This window comes from Mytilus galloprovincialis, chromosome 1 (assembly GCF_965363235.1).
Source record: "Mytilus galloprovincialis chromosome 1, xbMytGall1.hap1.1, whole genome shotgun sequence".
NCBI lineage: Eukaryota > Metazoa > Mollusca > Bivalvia > Mytilida > Mytilidae > Mytilus > Mytilus galloprovincialis.
Window position 1 is genome coordinate 115730091 of NC_134838.1, and position 27554 is coordinate 115757644.

The 27554-nt window shown below is 32.4% G+C and overlaps 1 protein-coding gene across 8 annotated transcripts in view; it reads left to right on the top strand.

Annotated features, from left to right (window-relative positions):
• LOC143052806 (potassium voltage-gated channel protein Shab-like) overlaps positions 1 to 27554 on the top strand; it is a 127956-nt gene that overhangs the window by 26607 nt on the left and 73795 nt on the right. For all 8 annotated transcript variants that reach the window (XM_076225945.1, XM_076225926.1, XM_076225940.1 and 5 more), the window contains exon 2: positions 25889 to 25933. In XM_076225945.1, the coding sequence (XP_076082060.1) occupies positions 25889 to 25933 (45 nt within the window). The remainder of the gene's footprint in view (positions 1 to 25888; positions 25934 to 27554) is intronic.

Here is a 27554-nt window from a genome sequence, read left to right on the forward strand (position 1 = left end):
GTTGCAACTTGAATATTAGTACCATTATTTATTTTTATGAACTAGAAATTGAAAATTGAACCAATATGCAGTGAAATCGGTTCATGTGTTATAAGGGTTGTTTCATTACTGGATGCATTGTCAATCTTAAAGTCATAAGAAACGAGTGACTGGTGACAAATAATGTTCATCCAATTCTTGAACCAATGCATGTATATATCATAAACTTAGGCCTCTGTGCACGATTTTATCATTTTTTACGCAAATATATCGTATAATCGTCATTTTTTTTTCTGTCTGTTATGATTTAACAAATATGGCTACTCATTAAATGCCGTGCTTTGAAGCCGAAGTTTACCGATTGTCACCTTATAGTAAATAATCAACAAAAACATGGGTATTTAGCACGTGTTTAACATATACAATCAGGTAATTGTTTATTTTAATGACAGATTCATGCGTATTGCTATCACCGGATTTTTACGGGGAGGGTAACGCTTAGGTCACTATGCATACGAAAAATATGTCGGCGAATTGCTTCCTGGCAGCAAGCAATTAAAAATAAGTAAACTTCTTCTAAATGTGGACAAATTAAAGAATTTTCCTCAGAAAAAAAGTATATGTACATAAGTTGTATAATGAAAACTATCCATTTAGTTTTAAAAAAACATATGCATATTTTTTTTTAATTTGAGGTTTCATATAACTTTAGATTTTAAACTTGGGATTTTTTTCGTTTTTTTTGTCATCATGAATCCAAACTTGTTTAAGATAATTCCAGATTGCAGATACTTATACTGCATTAATTTATTTTGGGGATTTCCAAGAAAACATCGATATGTTTAGTCATAAAAAAAATCCGTTCTGGTGCAAAAATTATGTCATGGACCATACAGAAATGAATTTTCATTTATTCAGACTTCATCTCTAAATCCTGTATTGATGCCATTTAAAGAATTTAGTTTTTATCATAACTAATAACTTTAATAGATTATTGTAAAGTTTTACTTCTGCTACTTCCTGATTAGTTGAGTTTTACTATAACAATAAAACATAAAGTAAAATTAGAAACGTTACATAGATCAATGTTTTCAGAGTTTAATATTACAATAAAACAAAGTAAATATATAAACGTTACAAAAATCAATTCATTGTTTTCTATTTTATAAGTTTTCAACATTTTCCTATTGTGTACTTTCTATATTAGAAATGACAGGAAAGGGAGATATTGTACATACGACAACATGATTACAAACTGTCTCGCGTAAATGATCATTATGTTAAAAAAAACTCTTTGATTGTTGTGCTTCGTCTTGTAATGTTTGTTACTTATTCTTATATTTGTATTTTTCGTAGTGTACATGTCCAGAACAATTGACTCCAAATAGCTATTGTTAATTCGCTGTTTTGTATTCATTGAAAAGTTGTAATATATGATCTTTTGTGAAAATCTAACCTCAGGTTATATGCTTTATGCTTCAAAAAAAATGCTACTTATCTACTGCACATGCAAAGATGTCTGCGATGTCTGTAAGTGATGGATTAATATAACCGACCTTTCGATTGGTTCACACAATATAGGTGTCTGGGATAGGTGGATTCCAATTAATTTACGTACTCGACCCCGAGTAAACCTAATACCGTCTAGGGCAAAAGCTTCCGAATAATTCCATGGAAACCTATTACATAAATCAAATAAGAAACATCAGATAATTCTGATGGAACGAATAACCGTCATTTATCTTGCAATAATAAGTTTCACTTTGCCAATAACAACGGCAAATAGAAAATCTTTTTCTACCCAACAATTTGATTTTAAGATATATTATTAATTGACTTTTTCTTCAAATTGAAATAAACCATAAATCTATTTTAGTTTCATATAGTCTACTGGTTTATAATTCGTTAAACTTTATCCGTATTTTTTAATCTACTTGAATGAAGCTTTTGTCCGTTTCCAGATTGTTTGACAGCTGTAAAGCAAAACAGTGTCAGATCACTTTTTTGTGATTTTATCTTTTATGCCCCTGTAACTGAAAATTTTGGACATATTGTTTTATCCTGTCCGTTCGTCCTTCCGTTTATTCTTCCGTCTGTCCTTCTGTCTTTTAGTCCTCCCATTATTGGTGTATAGTAATTCAATATAACATTGAGACAAAACAATTTATTACATCTTAGGCATACGTATGGTGCTTCAAAATAATTACAATAAAATATCAACAATTACAAGACGAAAAAATTAATAAATTAGCGATATTATACAGTAGAATTGAAATATTTCAGATAACTACATGTACTCCTACAGTTTGAATGTTAGGAAGTTTTCAATCTGCTGGCTGTTTGTACATATATTGAAGGTGTTCATGTGGTCAGGGATGATTTTTTTTTATTAATATTAGATCTTTTGGGAAATAGTTGAATTTTGTCATTTTTTGGAGTATAAACTGGAATGAGAGGTGCATAGCATATCAGGATAATTCCTTTTACAGAGAACCATAGACCTATGTGCTCCCATGCTCAACTTTGTGTATTTTGAAATAACACTTTGCATCTGTAGGAGCATAATTTTTGTCGAGTCACCCAGACACAATAAGATATCAAAAAGTCTACAGTTACTTCAGAGTTGAGTGCGGGACATCACTTTATTTAGTTTTGTATTATTATATACAATGCAACATACAAATGGCGTGCATATCTTTTTCAAAATCCACACTCCTTTTGGGGCATGAATATTTAAACAATGGACGGGGTCACACGAATAATATTTTATCAAAAAGAAATTCCTGCTAAAAAAAGCTCGTTGAATTTAAGACTAAAATTAAAGACATAGAGTTCGGATTGAATAGAATATGCTCTTACGGACTAAAGAGGCACTCAAAGTCTATGCACAGCAAGTATATGAATTGAATTTCCTTGTTGATTAAACTTAAAATAGATTTTTTTTAATCTAAAATTTAGTCAAATGTCTTATTGAGAACTTCAATATATTTGGTTTGTGCCTTTCTGGAAGTTTTTAAAATCATCTGTATAAGATAAATTTGTAGCTTTTGACAAATTCATGGCTGGCGGAATTTGACACAATATTTATATATACCAACCTATGTCGAGTTGAGATAGGAATAAAAACACCTTAAACCTAATTCAGAAAAGATATAATTCCAAAGGCTCAATAATATTTGACAACAATGAATTTCATTGGATCATCACGTTTATTTTTGTTCTAATTGACATCGTTGTCAAAATACGAGCACACACACAGACAAAATGTAACTGTACATTAAAACCTTAACTTGCGCAGTATACTGCTAGACCTCGTTAGGAATATATGGTTGAAACTAATCAGCGGGACGTTAACAAATATCTTTCCACTTAACATGTAGATTAGTTATGGTTATCCTGTTAATATCTAGTTTTATATTCATCAATAAAGATGTCGCATTTCCAAAAAGTTAAGTGAGTTTTTACGTGTAATTAAAAAAAATCTATAGGTTTAAGTTTATGCTTGACATCGCCTTTGTCCTAGAACATGGAAAGGACTATGATTTATTTGTCAGAGTAAAGGTATAGATATGAATCAATACATTTTATGAATCATTAAACCCATGTCCTAGGGCTATGTCTTCAGATAAATCATAGTTCAATACTTAATTTGCTCTTTAGCTGAAGCAGCAGCTATTCTGATAACGGTAAATTGTGAACGCAATTGATGATGTTCATTATCAAAATGGCGTAAACGTTGTTTCAGGCGTTTCAGTAATCATCAAATAAAGAAAAAAACCTTCTCATAAATGCTTACAGCCATATTAATAATCAGTATAATCAACATGGCTGGTATTAAGTTATCTTATATATGTTTATAGCCAAAGCCAGCTCTACTTTCATAGTTATTATTTGCAAAGACTCGTATTTTTTTTGATTGAAATCAGTTTGACCAACGTGGTGTATTCACAATTTTTATACAGTGTGGTTTTTTCTAATTCCAACTAAGAAGAATTAATTTTTTTTCTATGGTTTTGTGAAATAGCGGTTAATTTAACCAAACTCCCTTATAAAGCAAAGATCTTGACACTTCCTTGATAAATTGGTGCCTGCCTTTAAGTTGATTAACTTTTATATATAGGATTTTTACACGTGGCATGTGTAAAAATCTAATCTAGTCTGAAAGGAATATGCAACTATCATGTAACGTCAATGAGGCGGTTCTTTGACAATGTTAAGAAGAAAATGATATTAAAATGAATAAAATCTAAATAAGTTTGTTAATGTAAAAAGCAAAATCTTTCTGCTTGGACATGTTTCTGTTGAATAAAACCTCCAGTGTATAGTACAAAATCATTTAGTTCAATACAAAACTTTATGAAAGATTAAACAGAACATACTTAAGTGCTTTACTGTTACTGAAATTGAACGCACAGCATGTGTGTTTTCCTGTCAGAAATGGAACTGCGTTACCTTGGAAAATATAAAACACATAATACGAATTAATGAATAATTTAATTTAATTTTAATTTGGGTAAATGGTAAAAGTGATTACACATTGTTGACAGTAGTGAATTTAAGCTGATTACGTAGGCGAGAAACAGGTCTGATGTTATAGTTATATTCAACTAGACCGGCATTACAATGAGTCGTGGACTATGTGCTTCAATTGGCCGAACTTCCAACCACTGCTACAAGTAAGCCTTAATTAGTTTTCTATTAAAGCTTGTTCTTATCAAAATATATAATGCATTCTTACTGCCAATGCACCAGCTTCGTTGTGCTGAGTTATACAGGACATCACAACATGAGATGATATTTTCAATGGCTTTCGTTATGTTATCAATTAAAAAGAAATCAAACTTACAATTATTGACATATACAACAATGTTTAATATTCGATGGCTTTAATCTTATAATCATAGAATTACGACAAATAAACATATAACTTTACCAGTTTAATCTGCTTGTTTAAGTTTGATGTTTTTTTTTTGTTGTTTTTTTTTCATGACGTAGTGCATCAGTGGTCGACTTATAAGTTTGAATATATCATTGACGTTATATTCTATCTCTCTTTTACGGTTTACAATTATTAGGAAATATCTTTATCACATGGACATGTTCCAATGATCTTAACCACAATCCCGTCCTCCCTTGAGACATCACCGAATGAGACTTATCACCGAGTTTGTACTTGCATAAGCACCACGACGAGTACCAAACGTGGAACACCTTCCGGAACACACGAGTTCCCCATAGATTTATTTTTGGGTTAGTCTTGCTCAGACTTCTGTTTTCTACCTAAAATTTTGCGGACTTGATCGTCTTTTCATCGCTTTGGTTTAGTATTTTTGCCATTTCGATTTATGAGTTTCGAATGTTGCCCTGGTAATCTCTGTCTCTCTTATGCCTATTTGGATTATATAAAGCTGTATAGTGCAGCATAACAGTCATAATAGGAAACTATTGTGAATTCTTAAACTGTACAATTCGGACTAATAGTTCAAAGTATTTAAATATAACCGAATACTAGGAAGTGGATTTGAAACTTGGTTAATGTGGGCATTACTCTATCATTTAAAAAATAAATCATTCATGTTTGAAACTCGGTGTTTAAAGATAAAGGTGCTTTTAACGTATATTTCAGGGATTTTAATTGACAATTAGCGTCTTCTCAGATTACAGGACTTCCCTGGCCAGATGGAGTTTAAATCTTAAAAATTACAAATGATGATGCAACATTTCAATAAACATTCTTATTAACAAAGTACTGACAATAATAATAAGTTCTCATAGTTCATATTATAATCAGTCACTTAGAACTTCTGAAATGAAAGGCATTTACTATTAATACTTATCTTACCTCCTATACATTTCTAGGAATATTATTGGTTAAAAGCGTCCTCGTGGAGGGGGGGGGGGCAGTAAATTCCATATGGGGATTCGAGCTTCGCTCTCACCTCATATGGAATTTACTGACCCTATATATAACGTATTTGGTCACTAGCACACTATGTAATTAATAATATCTAGTCATTTTAGATTATTCGTTATTGTACCAACAACGTGTATCACGTAGTTTTTTTAATTTAATATCCTATATGAGTAAGCTATACACAACATTTGTATTTTTTTTTAATATAACAAGTATTAGTAATTTTGGTCCTCAATGCTCTTCAACTTCGTTCTTTATTTGGCCTATTTAACTTTTTTGGATTTGAACGTCACTGATGAGTCTGATTTAGACGAAACGTGCGTCTGACGTAAAACAAAATGTAGTCCTGGTATCTATGATGAGTTAATTTAATACCACTTGGTCGATGCCACTGCTGGTGGAGTTTTAATTCCATGAGGATATCACCAGCCTAGTAGTCAGCACTTCTCTGCTGACATGAATTATCATTGATATGGTCATATTTATAAATTAACTGTTAACAAAACTTTTGAATTTTCTACCTCAAGAATAGATTACCTTAGCTGTATTTGACATAACTTTTAGGAATTTTGGTCCTAAATGCTCTTCAACTTCGTACTTTATTTGGCCTATTTAACTTTTTTGGATTCAAACTTCACTGATGAGTCTTTTGTAGACGAAATGCCCATCTGACGTAAAACAAAATTTAATCCTTGTATCTATGATGAGTTTATTTGATAGGGTTTGCCCATTTACGAAATGTTGAAAGGGATCTTAAATTTGAAGAGATCGTGGCACTCTCCCTGTACGGGGCATTCAATTTAGCCTTCACAATAACAACTGAACGTGAATATGTATCAAAAACCTATGTAAAACCAAAACGGACGACCCTATTTATTTTTTTTTACTTTATGTGCGTTGTTGTTTTATTGCTTAATGATATTGTTATAACAATAACAATTATACTGAATTCCATTTCATATTTTTATAGGATTTATCTTATTTTGTTTTTGATAAAGGTAAGATTATTATAATATATTCTTTGTTTTGCTAGGATTTTTTTATTTTGGTTTTGATAGATATGATTATTGTTATTACAAATTGTGTTTTGCTGTCGTTGTTCATCTTTTGGATGACGAGAATCAATCTTAAAAAAGATTACCTTAGCTGTATTTGGTAAATATTTTGATTTTTGGTCCTTGATGCTCTTCAACTACTGTACTCGATATGGCCCTTTTAATTTTTTTTTTATTCAGTCGTCACTGATGAGTCTTGCGCAATACAAATTTTGAATTCTGATGTCCATGATGAGTTTATTTGCTTCTCAAAAATTTAAGAAACCATTTTCGACACAGAAAAATAGAAAAGTATATTATTAGCAGGTATTTGTTTGTCCAATGATCTTAACCACAATCCCTTCTCATTGAAAACGTCACCGAATGAGATTTATCATCGGATTTGTACTTGCATAAGAAGCACGACAACTATCAAATGTGGAACAGGATCTGATTGCCCTTCCGGAGTACATGAGTTCCACAGATATATTTTTGGGTTCGTCTTGCTCAAAATTTAGTCTTTCTATCTAGTGTTTTGTTAACTTGGTCGTCTTTTCATCGTTTTGTGTTAGGCTTATATGGCATTCATCGTTTTGTGTTAGTCTTATATGGCATGACGTTGTTGGTTTTCCTTTTCGACTTATTATGAGTTCTGAATGTTCCTCTGATAATTTCCGTCACTCTTTTGCCTTTTTCGATTTCATAAGGCTTATAGTGCAGCCTAGCAGTCATAACAGAAAACTATTTTAAATCTTTAAATCATACGATTTGGACTATTAATTCAAACCATTTAATCTGACCGAATACGAGGAAACGGATTTGAAACTTATTTAAGTTTGACAATACTCTTTCATTTAAAAAATAAATCATTCATGTTTGAAACTCGGTGTTTAAAGATAAATGCAGTTTTAACGTACATTTCAGGGGTTTTAATTGGCAATTAACGTCTTCCTCAGATTACAATACTTCACTTGCCAGATGGAATTTACATTTTTTTTAAAATACAAATCATGATAAAACATTTCAACAAACATTCTTATTAACAATCTACTGAACATAATGATAAGTTCTCTAGGTTCATATAATTAGTCACATGCAGCTATTCTGTAGAAAATCAGAAATGAAAAGCATCTACTAATACATATCTAGCCATTTTAGAATATTTTATTTTGTACCAACAACGTGTATTATGTAGTTTTTGATTTTAGATCCTATAAGAGTAAATTATACACAACATTATTATTTGTAGAATATAACATGCATTGATAATGGTTGCCCGTCAAAGAAATGTTGAATGGGATCTTAAATTTGCAGAGATCGAGGCACTCTCCCTATAAAGGACATTAGATTTAACCTGCACAATAACAACTGACGTGAATGTGTTTATGTATTTTTAAACAAACCATGTTACTCCAAAACAAACATCCATATTTAGCATGTTTTTTTTTTTATCATGATGTAAACCCTTGTTGCTTAATTGTTTTTAGATTTTGTAAAAAGATTAATAGGTTCAAATAAAGTAAGAAGTTGAAAAGCATTGAGGACCGATCAATCTTTTCCTGAGGTCGAAAAGCCTTAGTATCTCTTGGTCTTTTTTACTATTGATTCTCGTCATCTCAAGATGAACAACGGCAGCAAAACACAGAATATATCATAATAATCTTACCTTTATCAAAAACAAAATAAAATAAATCCTAATTAAAATATGAAATGGAATTCAGTGTAATTGTTATTCTAAATTCCATTACACTGAATTCCATTTCATATTTTAATTAGGATTTATTTTATTTTATACTAAGGCTTTTCGACCTCAGGAAAAGATTGATCGGTCCTCAATGCTTTTCAACTTCTTACTTTATTTGAACCTATTAATCTTTTTTATTAGAGCGTCACTGATCAGTCTTGCGCAATACAAAATTTCAATCCTGGTATCTATGAGTTTATTTGCGGCCGAAAAAAAAATTAAGATACTATTTTCGACACAGAAAAATATAATTGTATATGATTACGCAGGTGTTTTCTTTTCCAACATTTATTTAATGCACATATCACTTAAATACGAAGCATAATAATATACAATAAACATCTCAGCAGTATGACTTCGGTTTTTAACCTTACCTGACCATTTACTGACCTCATCTTTGATATAATGAAAGTATGTGACCTGTACATTTGTAGATTTATCTTATCTTTCTGGTTCTAAGTTCTAAGACAGGTAATAAGCAAATATGTAATTATGGATTTCAAACCTTGCTTTTCACAGACTTTATACAAACGGAGATGTGAAATAAACATCAATGAGGCACCAACCTTCAATTTCACTGTAAAATGTTGTTGTAGAAGTCCGAAAGTTATGCATATTCTCATGAGAATATAAGTTTATGTGAAAATGTTACTTTTATAAATTAGTTCCATTCCAAGCGCTTCTCTGGATATATTTAAATTTGGACTAAAAAAGGCCAGAAAATCTGAAAGCCATTTTTATTTGAAATTGATTAAATTATTTATAGTATTATAAAGCCGAACGTGCGTGTTCAGTATAGCCAGTCAAGGTCGTTCAAAACTTCCATCAGCACAGTATTATGTAATTAATAATTAAAATGAAAAAAATAAAAAAAAAAAACGATATTAGTTGCATTGGAATGATATCAATAATCAACTTCTGCTTTTAATAACTGTTCATAAAATGATGAAATTACTCGAAACCTCGACTAACATTTTTCTCCACCAAGGCATAGAAAAAGGCAGATTGAGAACAACTTTTTGAAATATTTAGTTGCTTCAGTTTTTATGCCCCATTTATGGGCATAATGTTTTCTGGTCTGTGCGTCCGTTCGTCCGTCCGTGAGTCCGTTCGTCTGTCTCGCTTCAGGTTAAGGTTTTTGGTCGAGGTTGTTTTTGATAAAGTTGAAGTCCAATCAACTTGAAACTTGGTAAACATGTTCCCTCTTTTAATGCAAAATTAGAGATTTTATCCCATTTTCACGTTATACTTAACATAGAAAATGATAGTGCGGATGGGGCATCCGTGTACTCGGGACACATTCTTGTTCAGCCTGTTATAAATCAGCTTGGTATTCCAACTGTTTTATTTCGAGCGCCATTGATGATTCTTATATAAACGAAACGCGTGTATGACGTACTTACTTGTAAGTCTGGCTATTTTGATGGGTTTCTATTTCTTTTAATTTCTCTCCATATAACTTTCACTTCTGCTACAAAGAAGATACCAAGCCTTGTAGTATATAAGACTGATTAGATTGAAAAAATCATAAGTCAAAGAAAGACTGGCAATGAAATTGTCAATAGAAAAAAGACAGGAAGAAAACAGTCTAGAAGACAATACAAGAAAACTTAAGTGAAAATAGTAGCTGGTTGAAAATTAAGCTGTGAGGTTCGTCTAAATTTGAATACTGACGTTTGATATTTTGTTTGCTTCAACATATTATTGTATTTAGTCGCGGGCAACAGAATAGAGAAATGTACATATTAAAAATAATAACCATTCGTTAAACATCTATAGTCTCTTAGGTGCAGAAAGCGTGATACAAAATTAAATGAATTGAAATAGCTTCGAGAAGAAAAGGATATCTACAATCAACGGAATTTCAGAAGCATTTATTTTTCTATACTGCGTAGCATCAGTGTTGACAAGTTTTATTTATATTCATTGTTCTCTAGAGAATCGATGACTTCACTGATGTTTTTAGACAGCGTTATTTCCTTTCCCGCATTGTCTATTAATTTCTGTCAATGATCGGTAGTATTAAAGGCAATATTAACGTGATTAAGGCAGAGTACAGTCTCTTGGCCAGGAAATGAAAGGGAGGAAATCAAGTAGGTTTTTATTACATGATAGATATGGAGATTTTTATTAGAAATGCAAATACTTTAGAGTGGAATATGTCAATACGACCATGGTACCAGCTGAAAATGGGTAAACTAAACCAAGTTCTTTCAAACAAAGATTTTAAATATCTCGATAGTCACATTTTTGCCTTGTTTCTTTATCAAGATCCGAGTTGTTTCTAGCTCGTGTTTAATTTAAAACCAAATGTACATTTCAGTAGTCATACGTTTGGATTGTCCATGAGTCTAGCTTTTTGGTAGGGGAAGAGAGGGGATATATTTGAACGTAATTGTATAGATTGCATTGAACCTGATTTGTGAATAAAACAGATGTGTAGCAAAAGCGAAGGAGACTGCAATCCAAAACAACATACTGTTCTCAACAGAATGGTGTGAATGGGTCTATATCTAACAATATGTCAAGTTCTATTAGTTTAAACTGAATAATTTAAACAGAAACAATCAGAGATCTACCATCAGCGCCAAATTATCTAAACAGAAAGTTTATTATCAGTTCAGGATAATAACACTTATAACGGTATCCCAGATTACAAAAAAAAAAAATACAAGAAATAAGAAGAGAGAATAAAATGTTGAAAATTTGATATCGATAATTTAGCAATTGGGCTGTTTAATTTCATTTATTTGTTGTTTTTTTTTTCTTTCAAAAATCGTTTGTCACATTTAAACCTCGCGTGAGGCCTGAAATAAATGTTAAATTTATAGCAGGAAACAAAAAAGTCACATAAAAGCTAATTGAAACAATCAAATCAGTTACAACAAGACTTCAATCCATATGCATTTACCATGAAATTGTACAACACGAAACCTGAGACACATGTAAATTCCAAAGTGTTTTAAACAATTCAAGGAATATAAATGCTAATTTTTTTAACAATATGAAAATAATAGAATAACTTAAGAAATTAGGTCCTTTGTTTTAGTATAACAAAGTATTTAATATTGTTGGTTTTAGCAGTAACAATTTAACCATGAAATAAGCTACCCACATACATATAAATTATCTTTACAATTAATTAATTAATTAATTCGGATTGAAAAAAAAGTCTATAATACATATAGATTCTTTCGAATTTGACATGGTTTTTATGTTTTTTTCAAAAGTAATGAGACATGATCATATTATATGCATCAAAGTGACAGCAGTGGAACATTTCAAATGGTTTGACGTGGGGTATATAATTATATGTTCACCTCAACTGTTGACATTGGGTAGTAAAAAATCAATACTCAAGGAAGAAGTCAGTTCTTTGTGCGGGATGTATAAATACACAGCCACACGTCAAATCGGAAAATGGGGAGTTAAACCGATCCGGTCAAAGAACCATTGCTACACTGTTTATCCTTCTTCAGCATCCTTTTTTACCGCCCAATGTCAGCAGTTCAGGTGAGCAGAATACTTCTATACCCCATTTCAACCCTTTTGATATGTTCGATTTTTTTGTCACATCGACGCATGTATGATCTTACTGTTGGGCTTATGAAAGTAAAAAATGTTGCCCTATTCCATCATATTCTCTTTTTTTTATTTGTGCAGGGGAAATCTATATTTCCCACCTGGTTAACCCACCATGCAGACCACCATACCTTTTTTGGATGTCGTATCATTCTTTTTCATAAATATGTAACCTAATGACGTAAACATATATTTTTACCAAAATCTGACTGAATGTTAATAACACATGTAACTTCCCTTGTGGATGTGTATACATAATGTTCTTAAGCACGTAAAGTAAGACCAATAATAAAAGAATGATTCAACCGTAGATGTATATACCCATACATCTATCAACAAGTTCACTGATGTTCATATGATGCATATTCTGCATAGTCTATTTCAGACGAACAATTTCCGTGTTTCGATTTTGAATCCGGTTAATAATTAATACCAATAAAAGTTTCATCGATATTATGGTTAATCAAACACATTTCATAGGTGGCAAAACAATGTTGATGGGTAACTAAACATCAAAGGGAGTCAATGGTCGTACTTTTATTACATTCCATCCTGTTTATATTTTGCTGTTTGATGAAGTTTCCGGAAAAAAGCAATAAAACTGCATTGGACCTTTGTCATTTAGAAATCTTTACTGTAGATAGTCAATATTTTTCATATAATGAAAATGATTAAAATAATATGAGTTATAAGATTATTTTTACATTTTGTAAATAAGTAAGACAATTCTGATGGAAAAGGTTAAATTCCAAAAATACTGAACTCAGAGGAAAATTCAAAACTAAAAGTCCCTAATCAAATGGCAAAATCTAAAGCTCAAACACATCAAACGAATAGATAACATCTGTCATATTCCTAACTTGGTACAGGTATTTTCTTATGTAGAAATTTATATTGGTTACAACCTACATAGTATTGTCTTCATCTCTAAACACGACGGTTCCTCTGTTCTTTCTATTTTTCGGTTAACCACGGTATTGTCTATTAGTCTCCGACTCATATTTCTCTGGTTTAATTGTCCACATTTTATTTTGCTTAAAAAATCGTTATACCAAATCGAATCGTTGCTTTTTTGTATGGTTTTTTCAATACTATCGAAATGCTATAATGAACAAACTCACCAAAGATACCGGACAACATAATGAAATCATAATTCGTGTTTTATTAGTTTTGACTGTGTTATAATGTTTATGTTGTGTTTTGTTTCGTTTGGTACTTGTGTTTATTACATTTCTTTAGAGCTTGTTTGAAATCGCGTCTTTTAAGACTTGGATGATTAAAATATTATCATTGCTAAACAGTTTTTAAATATCATACATTTGCCACAACTTTTACTGAAGTGCAATAAATAAAATACTATAAATTCGGTATCTATAGCTGAAAACTTGAAATATAAAACTATTAAAATGATTATTTATCGCCGATCTTTTTACTGTAATGTGTCATTTATGAAGCTAAAAAGTTTAGAAATTGTACTTTTAAAGAGTCACTATCTACGAGATATATAAAAGAAAAAATGAAATATAATTTTTTCTTAATCATTAATGTAAGTGAAATAGTAAAATAATATATCGATTTTAGTAGACAGTATGGTTCAATTTTGTCAAAACAAGCTCATCACCAGCCCAGTAGACTGTGCTGACATGAATTAGCATTCATATGGTCCTATCTATAAATTAACTGTTTACAAAACTTTTGAATTTTTTAAAAACTAATGCTTTTCTACCTCAGGAATAGATTACCTTAGCTGTATTTGTCAAAACTTTTAGGAATCTCGTTCTTCAATGATCTTCAACTTCGTACTTTATTTTTTACTTTTTTGGTTTCGAGCGTCACTGATGACTCTTTTGAAGACGAAACGGGTGTCTGGCGTTAATCCAAAAAATAATCCTAGTACCGATATTGAATTTATTTACAACCACTGGATCGATGTTACTGCTGGTGGAGTTTTAATTCCTTGAGGCACCAGCCCTGTAGCACAGCACGTGCTGTGCTGACATGAATTATCTTTGGTATTGTCATATTTATAAATTATCTGTTACAAAACTTTAGATGGTTTGAAATACTAAGGCTTTTCTACCTCATAAATAGATTATCTAAGCTGTATTTGGCAAAATATTTAGGAAATTTTGGTCCTCAATGCTCTTCAACTTCGTACTTTAATTGGCCTTTTTAACTTTTTTTGGATTCGAGCGTCACTGATGAGTCTTTTGCAGACAAAACGCACGTCTGGCGTAAATACAAAATTTAATACTGGTATCTATGATGAGTTTATCTAAGATACATTGCAAGTGAAAAATTCGACATGGAATCCGTTTTCATGTGAACTTCAATTTAACCCCTTAGCTAGAGATGGATACCGCATGCATTGTGCGCGCTCAATTATGTAAAGGAAAAACATGTCACATTGAAAGTGAAACAAAGTTAAAATTATTTGATTGATGATTTTAATCTATAATATGAAATTAAAGACATAGAAAAATTCAGATGCACGGATCTGATATCTATTCATATTTATATTCATGTTTATGTCACTTATATGTCAATCGGAGATCTTCGAGGGTCAACTCGACTGTTAAGTAGATGGCGTCCAGACTAAAATACAAAAATGAATATTTGAGTCAAGTTATATGGTTTAATATTGGGTTTACTTTTTGCTTAAACTACCGTATTGTTTACTTTTGTTTTTTTTGTGCTTGAGTTAAGTACATGTTTATTTTATTGTTTGTTTTTTTATATACCTGTTGGTAACCAACTTAACATGATGAAAAAGGGGGATTTGGATCTGAAAAACTACTTATTTTACGCGTCCCGTTTATGCAATGAAATTTAGCCAGCCTCGACAGTGACTGTCAAATAACATTCGTACTGTTATTTTTTATTTAAATTTTGTTTTTAAATATGTTGTGCTGTTTGCAGATCTTTTTAGAATTTATTTGTATTGTAAATATATCTGTCTATTGCTTACAGCTGTATACTGAACCGAAGATGTTTTTGGTAATGTTGTCAATGGATTGCATTATTTTTGACACATACCAATCATGTTAATAGATACACATACTAGTTTATTGTTTTCTATGTTTAATGTCAAAATATGTTGGACAATTGATCTGGATCTTTACTTTTTGCAGTCAAGAAGTTGTAGTTAAGGCCCCATTAGTGTAATATGAAATTTAATGCTTCTTGTGTATTGTATTTTGTCAAATATTCTGTCTCAGAGAGTTTCATTAACCTTTCCCCATGCACCTAACCCTCGTTACACTATTGAGACAAGATTTACTCGGACTGTCGGAGATGAAATCTTTATCAGCTATATGTCATGATATTGCATCATTAAATATTTTTTTAGCGCACTTTTTATTGTTTTGCTATTTGTAATATAGATAATAGATTATTTTAGCTAAAGCATCCTTATATTATTTGTTTATTCTCCTATGTACTTATTTGTAATTCATTTGACCTGTCGTATTGGTGTTTCGTAAAATTGATTTTGTATAAATCAGACCGTTAGTTTTTGTTTGAATTGTATTACATTCGTCATTTCGGGACTTTTTATAGCTTTTTGTGCGGTATGGATTTTATATAGGCTATGATAAACCCACCCATACTATCAAAAGATTTGGACCCATGCATTGAATTATTGGTTGAGAAATAGTTGACATGATGATGATTTTTATTGTTTTATATCCCGTCATCACCAATTCTGATTTTGTCGGTCAATCTTTGACTTGTGGGTTTTGATTCACGTTTTCGTATTTTAAGCATCTTTTTCATAGTATTCTTGCATTGTAAACCGTGGTGCATTCTTTAGATAACATTATTGACTTTTACCAGAGGTTCTGTTTATTTTTGTCCGATCATGCTTAATGTTTCCTTAAATAGACACACATTGATTAAATCAGGTCAAATTAGGAGAGATATTACATATTTCAATAAAGAGTGACATTTTATATTTATTTTCTGAGAGATTGTAGACAAATTATAGAAAATAATAGAACATAATAATCATTCATTACCAATATCATTGGAAATAGTAAAATAATCTACGTCATATTAAGGTTAAAAGTCAATTGATGGGTATCGTAAAAAGCTTTTACACGAATGTGAACAAAATTAAATCCTTATCAATCCTTTAAGTACGTATTTAGCACAATTCTTACATGCGTGATATTGCATTTAATTCTTATTCATGGTGCAACTGCAAGTCTAACTAAAATTTATCACTACAGTGCAAGATATAGTTTTCTTGATTCATTAAAGGTTAGAATTTGGTAACAACCCTTTCAAAATATCTGGCTTAGGTCTATTCGCATTTCCAGAATTCAAAGAACTATGGGTAGCTTCAATGTTTTTACGCTAGAGTAACCATAAGGTTACGTTTGTAGACGAATTTCCATTATAAAAGACTTCTAAACCAATCATATAATTCTGTTGTACTCTTTAGGAAAGTAACACAGAACGCATTGCAATCTGCACTTGTGAATTAATTGAATGCAAACGTTAACCTAGGATTTGACCTGACAATTTAATTAGGTATTCTCCTTTTAATAACTTTAAACACTAAACATGTCATACTAAAAAGTATCCACGTTAACAACTATTAGACCCAGAGATGATTGTGGCTTTTCTATTATAAACTTATATGAGTTTGACTCTCCCTCTGGTATCTTTCGTCCCTCTTTGATAATTTCTATAACATAACTTTCTGGCAGAACCTTTATATGGAGTGAATATCTCCCAGCCGATACGGTATTCCAAAAGTGGCGTTTCATATAATGATTTGTTTGATAGAGGATCGATACTTACAAAGGAACTGCTGAACCAAGAGTGCTTGTGTGGTAAATTTGAAATCATTGAATCCATCTTCTTACAAACGCAAACATGATATGGTTTATCATTACGTAGTATCTTTGTCATAAATAATTTAAGATATGTTCCAATTGACCTTACCAAAAATCTGGTCCTCTTCTCCTCGAGTGTTACATCAGAAGATGAACCTACCTCACCGAATGTATACTTACATAGTGGGTGCCGTATGTGTTGCAGGATCTTTTTACCGTTTTAGTGTATTAGAGATCACCAACCATTTTTTTTTTGGTGGGGTGGCTATTGATCAGCAATAGTTTTATAGAACTTTTTTTTTGTAGTCTGTTGCTGTCCTTTCGTTTTTTGCCATTCTCTAGTTGAAGGTCGTATGGTCCCCTATAGTTGCTTGCATCAACGTCATTTGTACTCTGGTAGATAATTTCTGCCTCTATTTCCACCTTTGCCATACTTGACTTTTATACTTCTTTTCCTTGATTACCTCATGACTAATATATCAAAAAAGAGGGACGAAAGATACCAAAGGGACAGTCAAACTCTATATCTATATCAAGTTATACCTAACCCGAATAATTCAGTCCCTTTCGTTACCGATCTCTCCTCACAGATCAGCGATTATTAATCGTAGATTAATCGGAAAGTTATACCAATAAAGTCAAAATAGTACCATTCACGATAGATACATCAGTCATGATGAATTGATATAATGATAATGGACTGTCAATTCCAGATAAATCTTCAAGAGGAACAATTACCTCAGCCATAGAGGTCTGTTGTTTATCGTGATCAATAACTGAATTAATCACCTCGGTCAGGTTGAACTATCAGTTCCCAAGATCACCAAGACAAATAATAACCGTGGTCACAATGAACTGTCAATATTATCAACATAATTAATTACCCCAGTCTTTTTAGATTTGTCAGTTCCCAGGATATTTTCCTCAGTCTTAGTTGACTGTTACTTGTGATTTCGGCATAATGAATTACCCCATTCATGTTTGACTGTCAGTTACCAGGATAACTTCCTAAGTAAAAATTGACTGTTGCCTACTGGTCTAATCGACATGATTAATTACCATCCATCTTGTTTTGCTGTCAGTTCACATGATATTTTCCTCAGTCATAGTTGACTGTTATTTGTTGACGTCAGGATAACGATTTACCTCATTCATGTTTGACTCTCAGTTTCCAGGATAACTTCCTCAGTCAAAGTTGACTATTACCTACTGGTCTTATGAACATGCTGAATTATCCCAGTCTTGTGTGACTGTCAGTTCCGAGGATACCTTCCTCTGTCAAATTTGACTGTTGCCGACTGCTCTTTGCGACATGATACATTACCCCAGTCTTGTTTTAGCTGTCAGTTCCCAGGATACTTTCCTCAGTCATGGTTGGCTGTTACTTACGTGTGATTTTATCTTATTGAATCACCCCATTCATGTTTGACTGTCAGTTCCCAGGATAACTTTATCAGTCATAGTGAACTGTTACATACTGGTCTTATCGACATGATTAATTACCATCAATCTTGTAAGATTGTCAGTTTCTAGGATAACTTCTTTAGTCAAAGTTGACTGTTGCCGCCTGTCATATGAACATGATGAATTATCCCTGTCTTGTTTGACTGTCAGTTCCCAGGATACTTTCCTCAGTCATGGTTGACTGTTACTTACGTGTGATTTCATCATATTGTATCACTCCATTCATGTTTGACTGTCAGTTACCAGGATAACTTCCTCAGTCATAGTCAGCTGTTACCTTCTGATCTTAACGTGCATTAGAGATCACCAACATAATGAATTATCCCATTTTTGTCAGACTGTCAGTTCCCAGGATATTTTTTTAGTCATAGTGGATTGTTACTTAAGGAAAAAATGTAATATTTTTTTCTGTCTTTGAAGAAATAACATTACAAATGTGGTGCGTAGCGGGTTATTCTAAAATGTGCACCATATTTTTTATGTTATTTCGAATAGAGAGAAAAAATATTACAGTCATTCCTTATAATTTAATTATAAATTCCATTTTAAACCGGAGTAAATCATGAAATAATGATGATGACGTCTATTAGCTGATAGACAAAACACTGTCAGCCAATCATAAGACGCGTTACATCCATAATGGAATTATTTGCTGGTGTAATCGACATAATTAATGACCTCATTGAAAGTGGACTAATAGTTCTCAATATTATCCAGAAAATTTTAACCTTGATTATAATGAACATTTAGGAGTTCTAGATTATCATCATTGTTAATTACCACAGTCATGGCGGACAATTGGTTCTTGAGATTGTCAACAGAATTTATTACTAGTACCTCAGATATGGTGACTCTCAGTTGCCAACAGTGACAACACTCATGCAACATGCGTTCGAGTTGATATTAGCATATCACAGTTCAATGTGATAAAAATTAATCCACAAATGCAATGCTCTTCTTTTGTATGATAAACACAGTTCTATTTTTTTTATTTTTAAATGTCCACTGTCCCCCCTCCCCAGGTATCGATATGCGGTTTCAACAGAAGGTCCAGGAACACAGTTATTTTCCCTTGATTGTCCCCATTGTGGAAGTTGTGTTACTTGCCATTTTTTCAATTTCCTTTTCGAATTTCTTCATGTTTTATGTCTCTTATAGCAAATATGAAGCTACACTGTAAAAACCTACACTAATAAATTAAATTAGGGTTAGAGCTAATTGATGAAGTTTTCATTATGATTTTTATATAATTTGTCCCTAAAGTAGTAAACCACACTGTAAACATATTATTGGGGTTTTATTAAATTTCCATTTATTGTCTAAAAGAAATGCACTACGAAATAACTGTGTTCTCAGGCCAAATGAGAAGCTGCTATGACTCAAATTATCATATTTTATGAGGTATGAACGACGAGTACCCGTAATAATTGACCAATTCTAAATTGACCGAAATATAATCTTCGTAGAAAGGAACTGTTCAAAACCTATCGTGCGAATAAAAAGACTTATGATATGTGTGTTGAAACATAGTGTGTGTGGCTCTGCGAAGAATTACATCAATTGCACATAAACCATATTAAAATTAAGTTCAATTTAATACGGAGAGTTTATTTTGTTAAATTGTAAAATAAGCTTTAAGACAAGTGAAACTTAAATTGAAAGCACTAATTGCTATCCCAAGGAAATCAATAATATTTCTGTTATTTTGACATTTCAAAGTAAAGTAATTTTCTTTACGAAAAAATGCAACGAAATAATAATTAATTCCTTAGTGCTGATTTCATAAAATTGTTCTGACAAGCAATGAACGTCCTTAATTTCGAAGACAGAACAATGATTAAAAACGTCAATGTTAGTGTTTGTTTCATCACAGTTTCCGTCTTTCTATGACATTGCAAAAATAAAGTTTAGTACATGAACATAAACATTTATTTATTGCACCTTTTTTGCGAAGGACAAATTTATTTAATAATTATTTAATAAAATCAGTTTGTTGTAGAGTAGTAACGCACACATTTACATATGATAACATTACAGGTGAACATCCCTGTGATGTTAACATAAACATAAAACATCAGCATTAAATGAAAGATAACTCTAAAAATATGAAAAATAAAGGCGGTGTTCAAAAGTCATAAATCGACTGACAGACAACATATCCGGGTTACAAACTTAAACCGAGGGAAATAAATCAACTAAAAGTGAAAAACAAAAAGAACAGGAATACTGAAACGCAACAAAAACAAATTCTAACATGCATAGAAACGAACTATATGATAATAACTGTCATAACCTGATTTGTTTCAGTACATTGTAAGAATAGTCTTGGGTTGAACCTGGTTTAATGGCTAGCCTAATCGCCTTCTTATTGACCATGTTAGAAAATAGAGCTAAATTGACAATACTACGTGACAGAAATACAGCGCAAATACATGGAAGAACATTCACCACAGAGAAACGAACAAGCAACTAATATAATAGTCGATAGAACAGAACAACAATGAACATATTCCATCAAAGACAGACACCACATGATATCATAAACATTGATGAGCAAATTTCCATGACAAGAATGGTATAAAAAGACAATTTTATAATAAGACATAACACATTATCCAACCGCAACAATAACCGAAACTTCAAAAATAAATGCACGAATGTTGGATGTACAAAATACCGAGACACGTCGTATAGCAATGCAAATTCACACTTTTTTACTAATAATTTCTGAGTAATTTCCCCAAGAACGCAAGTTTAAATATGTTTTTCAATTTACATGAAACGCAGCTGTATCAAAATACAGATCTTGACAGATTACGCGTTCATTTGTGTTGTTGCAAAAACATGCACAAAATAACATTTGAAGCAAAAGAACACTGGGCAATGAACACTACCAGGAGACACAAACTGTATGCTCTTGTTTGTAAATTATTGGGATGCACCATAAAGGATAACAAAGAGACAATCAAACTTATAATTTGAAAACAATCAGACAAATGCCATGGCAAAAAAATCACTGACGAAAAGACAAACGACAATACACGAAACACAACATAGAAAAAGAGCTAAATGAACTCCACCAAAACCAGGTTTATCTCTGATGCTCCGGAAGGGTAGGCAGATCTTGCTTCACAAGTGGCACCTAACGTGTTACTCATTTAAGTACAAACCTAGAAATAATTCTTATTCGGTAGATCATATTCGATGGAAAGAATACGTGATTGACGTTGCAAGAATTGGAATATACCTGTTGTCATCTGTGAAACAGATATTCCATAATTGTCAACCAACTGGCAATATCATCCGTAAAATTAATTCGAACGGATAATTCAACTTAACTAATTGGAACTCTTGCTTTAACTGGGAGATGTATACTCAATATGCAGCTGTTCCTGAAATGTTGCTTCATGGAAATGAAAAGTTCACGATTGGATATCTGAAATCATCTCTATTGTCATAAAGTGTCGTTTATGTCTAGATTTATGTCAATATATAAGGCGGTCTTGACTATATCCGTTATATCTTTTATTCAAAGTTATATTTGATAGATGCGTTCAGCATAGTCACCAGCTTTGACTCATTTAGTAAGAGGACATCATCTATACTGCAGAAAGTTATCAAAGGTATCAGGATTATAATTTAGTACGCCAGACGCGCGTTTCGTCTACATAAGACTCATCAGTGCCGCTCCTATCAAAATATTTATAAAGCCAAACATGTACAAAGTTGAAGAGCATTGCGAATTCAAAATTCCAAAAAGTTGTGCCAAATACGGCTAAGGTAATCTATGCCTGGGATAAGAAAAACCTTAGTTTTCAAAAAAATCAAACTTTTGTAAACAGGAAATTTATAAAAATGACCACATTATTGATATTCATGTCAACACCGAAGTGTTGACTACTGGGCTGGTGATACGCTCGGGGACGAAACGTCGACCGGCAGTGGCATCGACCCAGTGGTGTAAAAAGTTATCAAAGGTACCCGGATTATAATTTAGTACGCCAGACGCGCGTTTCGTCTACATAAGACTCATCAGTGACGCTCATATCAAAATATTTATAAAGCCAAACATGTACAAAGTTGAAGAGCATTGCGAATTCAAAATTTCAAAAAGTTGTGCCAAATACGGCTAAGGTAATCTATGCCTAGGATAAGAAAATCCTAAAGCCCCAGTCCCACTAGACCATGATCGCATCAGGCTCACCGCGATCTAAAATAAATTCAGATCGTGTTGAGGTCGCGGAATGAGCGGCATGGAAATGTAAATGTTCGTTGCTTTCACGATGCTACGACGTCCTCATTACGTTTCCCAACGATCCCGTTACGATTATACCACGTTCTCACCGCGCTTATTCTGCGACCTTACTACGCTTATCAAGATTGTTCTACGCTCTTCATGTTCTTACTACGACCATGCCACAAGTTATTCGATTGCAGCACGATCTTACCACGCTTATACTGCGATTATAGCACGTTTTTACCACGATTATACTACGTTCATACCGCGATTTTACTACATTCCCAGCAATAACGTCAATATCGTGTTCCATATCAATACAGTTCCATTCCTTCATTTCTGATCAATACGTATATTTCTCGGACACAATACAGTCATGCCACCAAAATCTCCTAGAACACGTGGGTGTGGTGCCAGAGGTTGATGTACAGGCAGAGGGAGCAAAGTAACGAATCCTGATCAATTCAACCTAAATTACAACGTATTGCTGTTCCATAAAGCTCAAATGACGATATTTTAGTGAACAATAGCAGAGATGACACAGATGTGTCAATAGATATAGGAAGATGTGTTATGATTGCCAATGAGCCAACTCTCCATCCAAGTAACAATTTATAAAAGTAAACCATTATAGGCCAGTTACGGCCTTCAACACGGAGCCTTGGCTCACATCGAACAGCAAGCTATTAAGGGCCCAAACAATTACTAGTTTAAAACCATCTAAACGGAAAAACTAACGGTCTAATCTATATAAAAACGAGAAGTATAGTTGAGCCGTTAGAGCAAATAAATAATTACATACAGACTAACAAAATCTAGGGAGGTTGTTTATATATTTTTTTTTTGTGAAAAGACAATGAGAATGATGGTCGTAGTATGATTGTAGTCGGGTCGTAAGAAGAGCGTGATGAGGACGACAAGGACGTGCTATAATCGTACTATGGTCGTAAACAGCGTGGGATAGTCGTAGTGGAAGCGTAGTTGGGTCGTGGTGAGAACGTGATGGTCGTAGTGAGGTCGTAATAACGTCGCTGGGAGATCATAGCGTAGTCTCTCTGAATAGAATCACGCTTTTGCTACGCTCTCGCTACGATGTTACAGCGACCTTTGCGATCTTACTACGATCTTAGTACGCTCTTACTACGTTTCTGCTACGACCTGAATTGCCCACGACCGCACCACGATTGTTTTGAACATGTTCAAAGTTGGCCACCCTCACCACGATCTTGAAGACCTAACCACGACCGTGAAACGACCTTACTGCGATCTACATGATCGTACTACGATCATCAAAATTTGCATTTTTTTTCACAGATCGTAGTGCGATCGTGGCCTAGTGGGACTGCGGTATTAGTTTTTCGAAAAATTCAAAGTTTTGTAAACAGGAAATTTATAAAAATGACCACATTATTGATATTCATGTCAACACTGAAGTGTTGACTACTGGGCTGGTGATACCCTCGGGGACGAAACGTCCACCAGCAGTGGCATCGACCCAGTGGTGTAAAAAGTTATCAAAGGTACCAGGATTATAATTTAGTACTGCAGAATGTAAAGTTAAAATACAATGATAGCTTCTTTTCTTTCATGTCAAGTAATTAAAGATATACTCTTTCTTGTTTTCCTCGTCGTCTTATTGACAAAACAAATTGAAAAAATCTATGTAATGTTATTATTGATAATTTGATATACGTACGCTTCCTTGTTGTTTTTTTATACCATATTTAAGAGAAACCTATATGTAATGTTTACATTGATAAACGCTTCATTATTTTCTTGAGCACCTTACATACCAAATTAAATAAAAACATAATTATATGGTAAGATAAGATTATAATTATTTTATAAAAGTGTCACATATTGTATATTCTCATTGTTCTCTTGTAACAACCTTCATTCTGTATAAAACTTCATAAATAATACTAGTCTCATGTACGTCACCCCTATGATAATGTATGCATTTGAAAAACCATTTACTGTGAAAGTATAAAGAATACAAAACTCATAATTAAAGAGCAAAGCTACACGACAACGCCGCTGCAGTGGTTAATTTCAGCTATACGAAGGTAGTTTCTTTGAGGACCTTTCATACCAAATTCAAGAGAAACATCTATCTCAGGTTATTATTGATATGCACATCCTTGTTTTCCTGAGCTCCTTACATATCAAATGGAATAAAAACATCTATGTATTGTTGTCTTTGATTTACGCTTCCTTGTTTTCCTAAGCGCCTTATATACCAAATTAAAGGGCAAGATCTATGTAATATTGCCATTGACATACGTTTACTTGTTTTCCTGAGGACCTTACATATCCAATAAAAGAGAAACATCTATGCTATGTATTATTGATATACACTTCCTTGCTTTCCTGAAAGCCTTACATACCAAATTAAAAAGAAACATGTAGCTCATCTAACAGGGCCCTGTGAAACATTTACTGACCGCATATCGACTTCTTACATTTTCTACTGTACTATATCAATTTTGCCTACTTTTCCAACCCAATGATCTATCCGAAAATAGAAAAATTAAAACAAATAGATAGTACATTAAGTAGATTACGGGGAAGGGGTAGATTCTGTCTAAGAAATCATTTATTGAAGAACCAAGTTTTATTGCAATTAGATAATTCATGTAAAAAAGATAATGGATATGAAAAACTACAAGCATCGGTATGTACAACAGGATTGAAGGCATTTAGTTAACCGTTTTGATATTATTTTAAAAAATGTTTTAGTTGTAGAATGTACATGTGTATCCTTGGAAATTTCACCCGCTGAAATGTTAACAAGCAAAGGGAGATAACCCAACTTCAATAATAGAGTAAGATATATATTATAGAGTTGTTATTCCTAGGTTACAAGCTTACAAATAATATCACAATATGTTGGATGTAGACGTGTTTCCGCACATGTAAGTCATTTGATTAGTTCGATTAATTACTTTAAGTAAGTTTGTCGCCTTTTGTGATATGAAATCAATAGATTTCTGTCACAGATGGTGTAAAACCTGTAAGAAACAAGATTATGATTTAAAGTTTAAACATGAGTTATGGATCTTGCATCATCACTGTTTTCTTTCATTCTTTCAGGCGAATGTCAACGCTGTCTTCCCCTCATCATGTGGGTAGTACAAGGTAAGCTGGATTAATTATATTGATTTGACATCAGCATTAATTATAGAATAGAGACACTACGATGTTGAGAAGAAAGAGTTCAATACAAACACAGTTAGACCATTTTTTGAAGGATGTTATTCGTTCATTAGAAATGTTAGAAAAGGTTTATTCTCTTTCCTTTGCATTGCTCTTACATTTTTGACATAGTTTAATGAAATACGAAGTCTTGCACCCGTAAACATTAAATTGATTAAAGTGGTTTTCCTTTCTGTTCTTCTTTATTTCCTGTGGATGCACAGATTTTGTTGAAATTGAAATTGGATAAGTTGCCATAAAATTTACAAAACTGCGATACTACCTACGTCTAAAAAATGATTAAGCGGTTAGAATGCTACATGGTGAAGGCTGTGTAAAAACCAACTTGACGTTTCTTAATTCTTCATCCCAAATCAATCGGTCAATTAATTAATAGAAATTGGGAGATTGAGGGTAAGGGGGAGAAGGATAGCGAAAGGTATGATATCCTTCAAGATATCGACGAGCACAAAAAGGTGCAATACATTTAATTAGAAAAAAACACTGAACTTAGTTTTATAGATTTTTTAACATTGTTGAGTTGTTTTTTGGACACATATTTACCTTTGAATTATTATATTATATTTATATTACTTACAGTTTTATGAACTCCGTAATTGAACGCAACACAAAAGGAGGGGTAAAATAATCTTATCAGTGGTTAAACCGTTGCTTGGTTTCCTTTTTATCGACGCTTCTCAAATCGGTCCCTGATTTAAGAAGTAACTCATACATGGATTAGTTGTATACTTTGTACGCTTAGTTTTAAGTTTGAATGCACTAATTTATTGATACAGTTACCTTTTCCAATTTTCATTTGTTATCATTGGCAATCATACACCCTCCTTAGAGTATGTGATGTGATACTGATGTGAAGCACAACGATGAACATTCACGACCACTAATTGGTTGAATTCACAATGCTCAGTTCATGATAGAAAAAATTACCATTACGAGCGGAAACTGGAAGATATTCATATGAAACTCCAGCAGAGTTATTTTTTGTATATTTTGTAACAATCGAGAAACCTAAACTGAGTCCCATTATATTTCTAATTGACCTTTGTATAATGATTGTCGAACTACCATTTTGGTATACTTTTGATTGAAGAAAGATTTCTAGATTTGAATCATGCTTAGTTATTGAACTTTTTAACGACTATCCACATAAGAAATTTAGCAAAATATATAATTCCATTCTCAATTGTATGTAGTTCGTTTATTTCATATATCATATAAGACGTCAGTTGATGTGTAACAACATTACAATGATTTATATGTTTAATCTAAATATTTGAACATTTTTATTTAAAACATGAATTCACTGAGAAATATAATATCATCAGTTAGTCCGTTTTACTGTATGAACTTACTAAATTTGTCAAATAGGTGACTTATAGTTCCAATGGACTGGGTGCAACGATACAAATTTTGTAATTGTATTATATTGATTATTACATGTTCACAAGTCACTATAATAAACTAATAACTTACTTCTTAAGAAGGAAAAATAGTTTCCATCGTATAGAATGGGTGTGCATTCCAATTTTCCTTCTTCACCAAA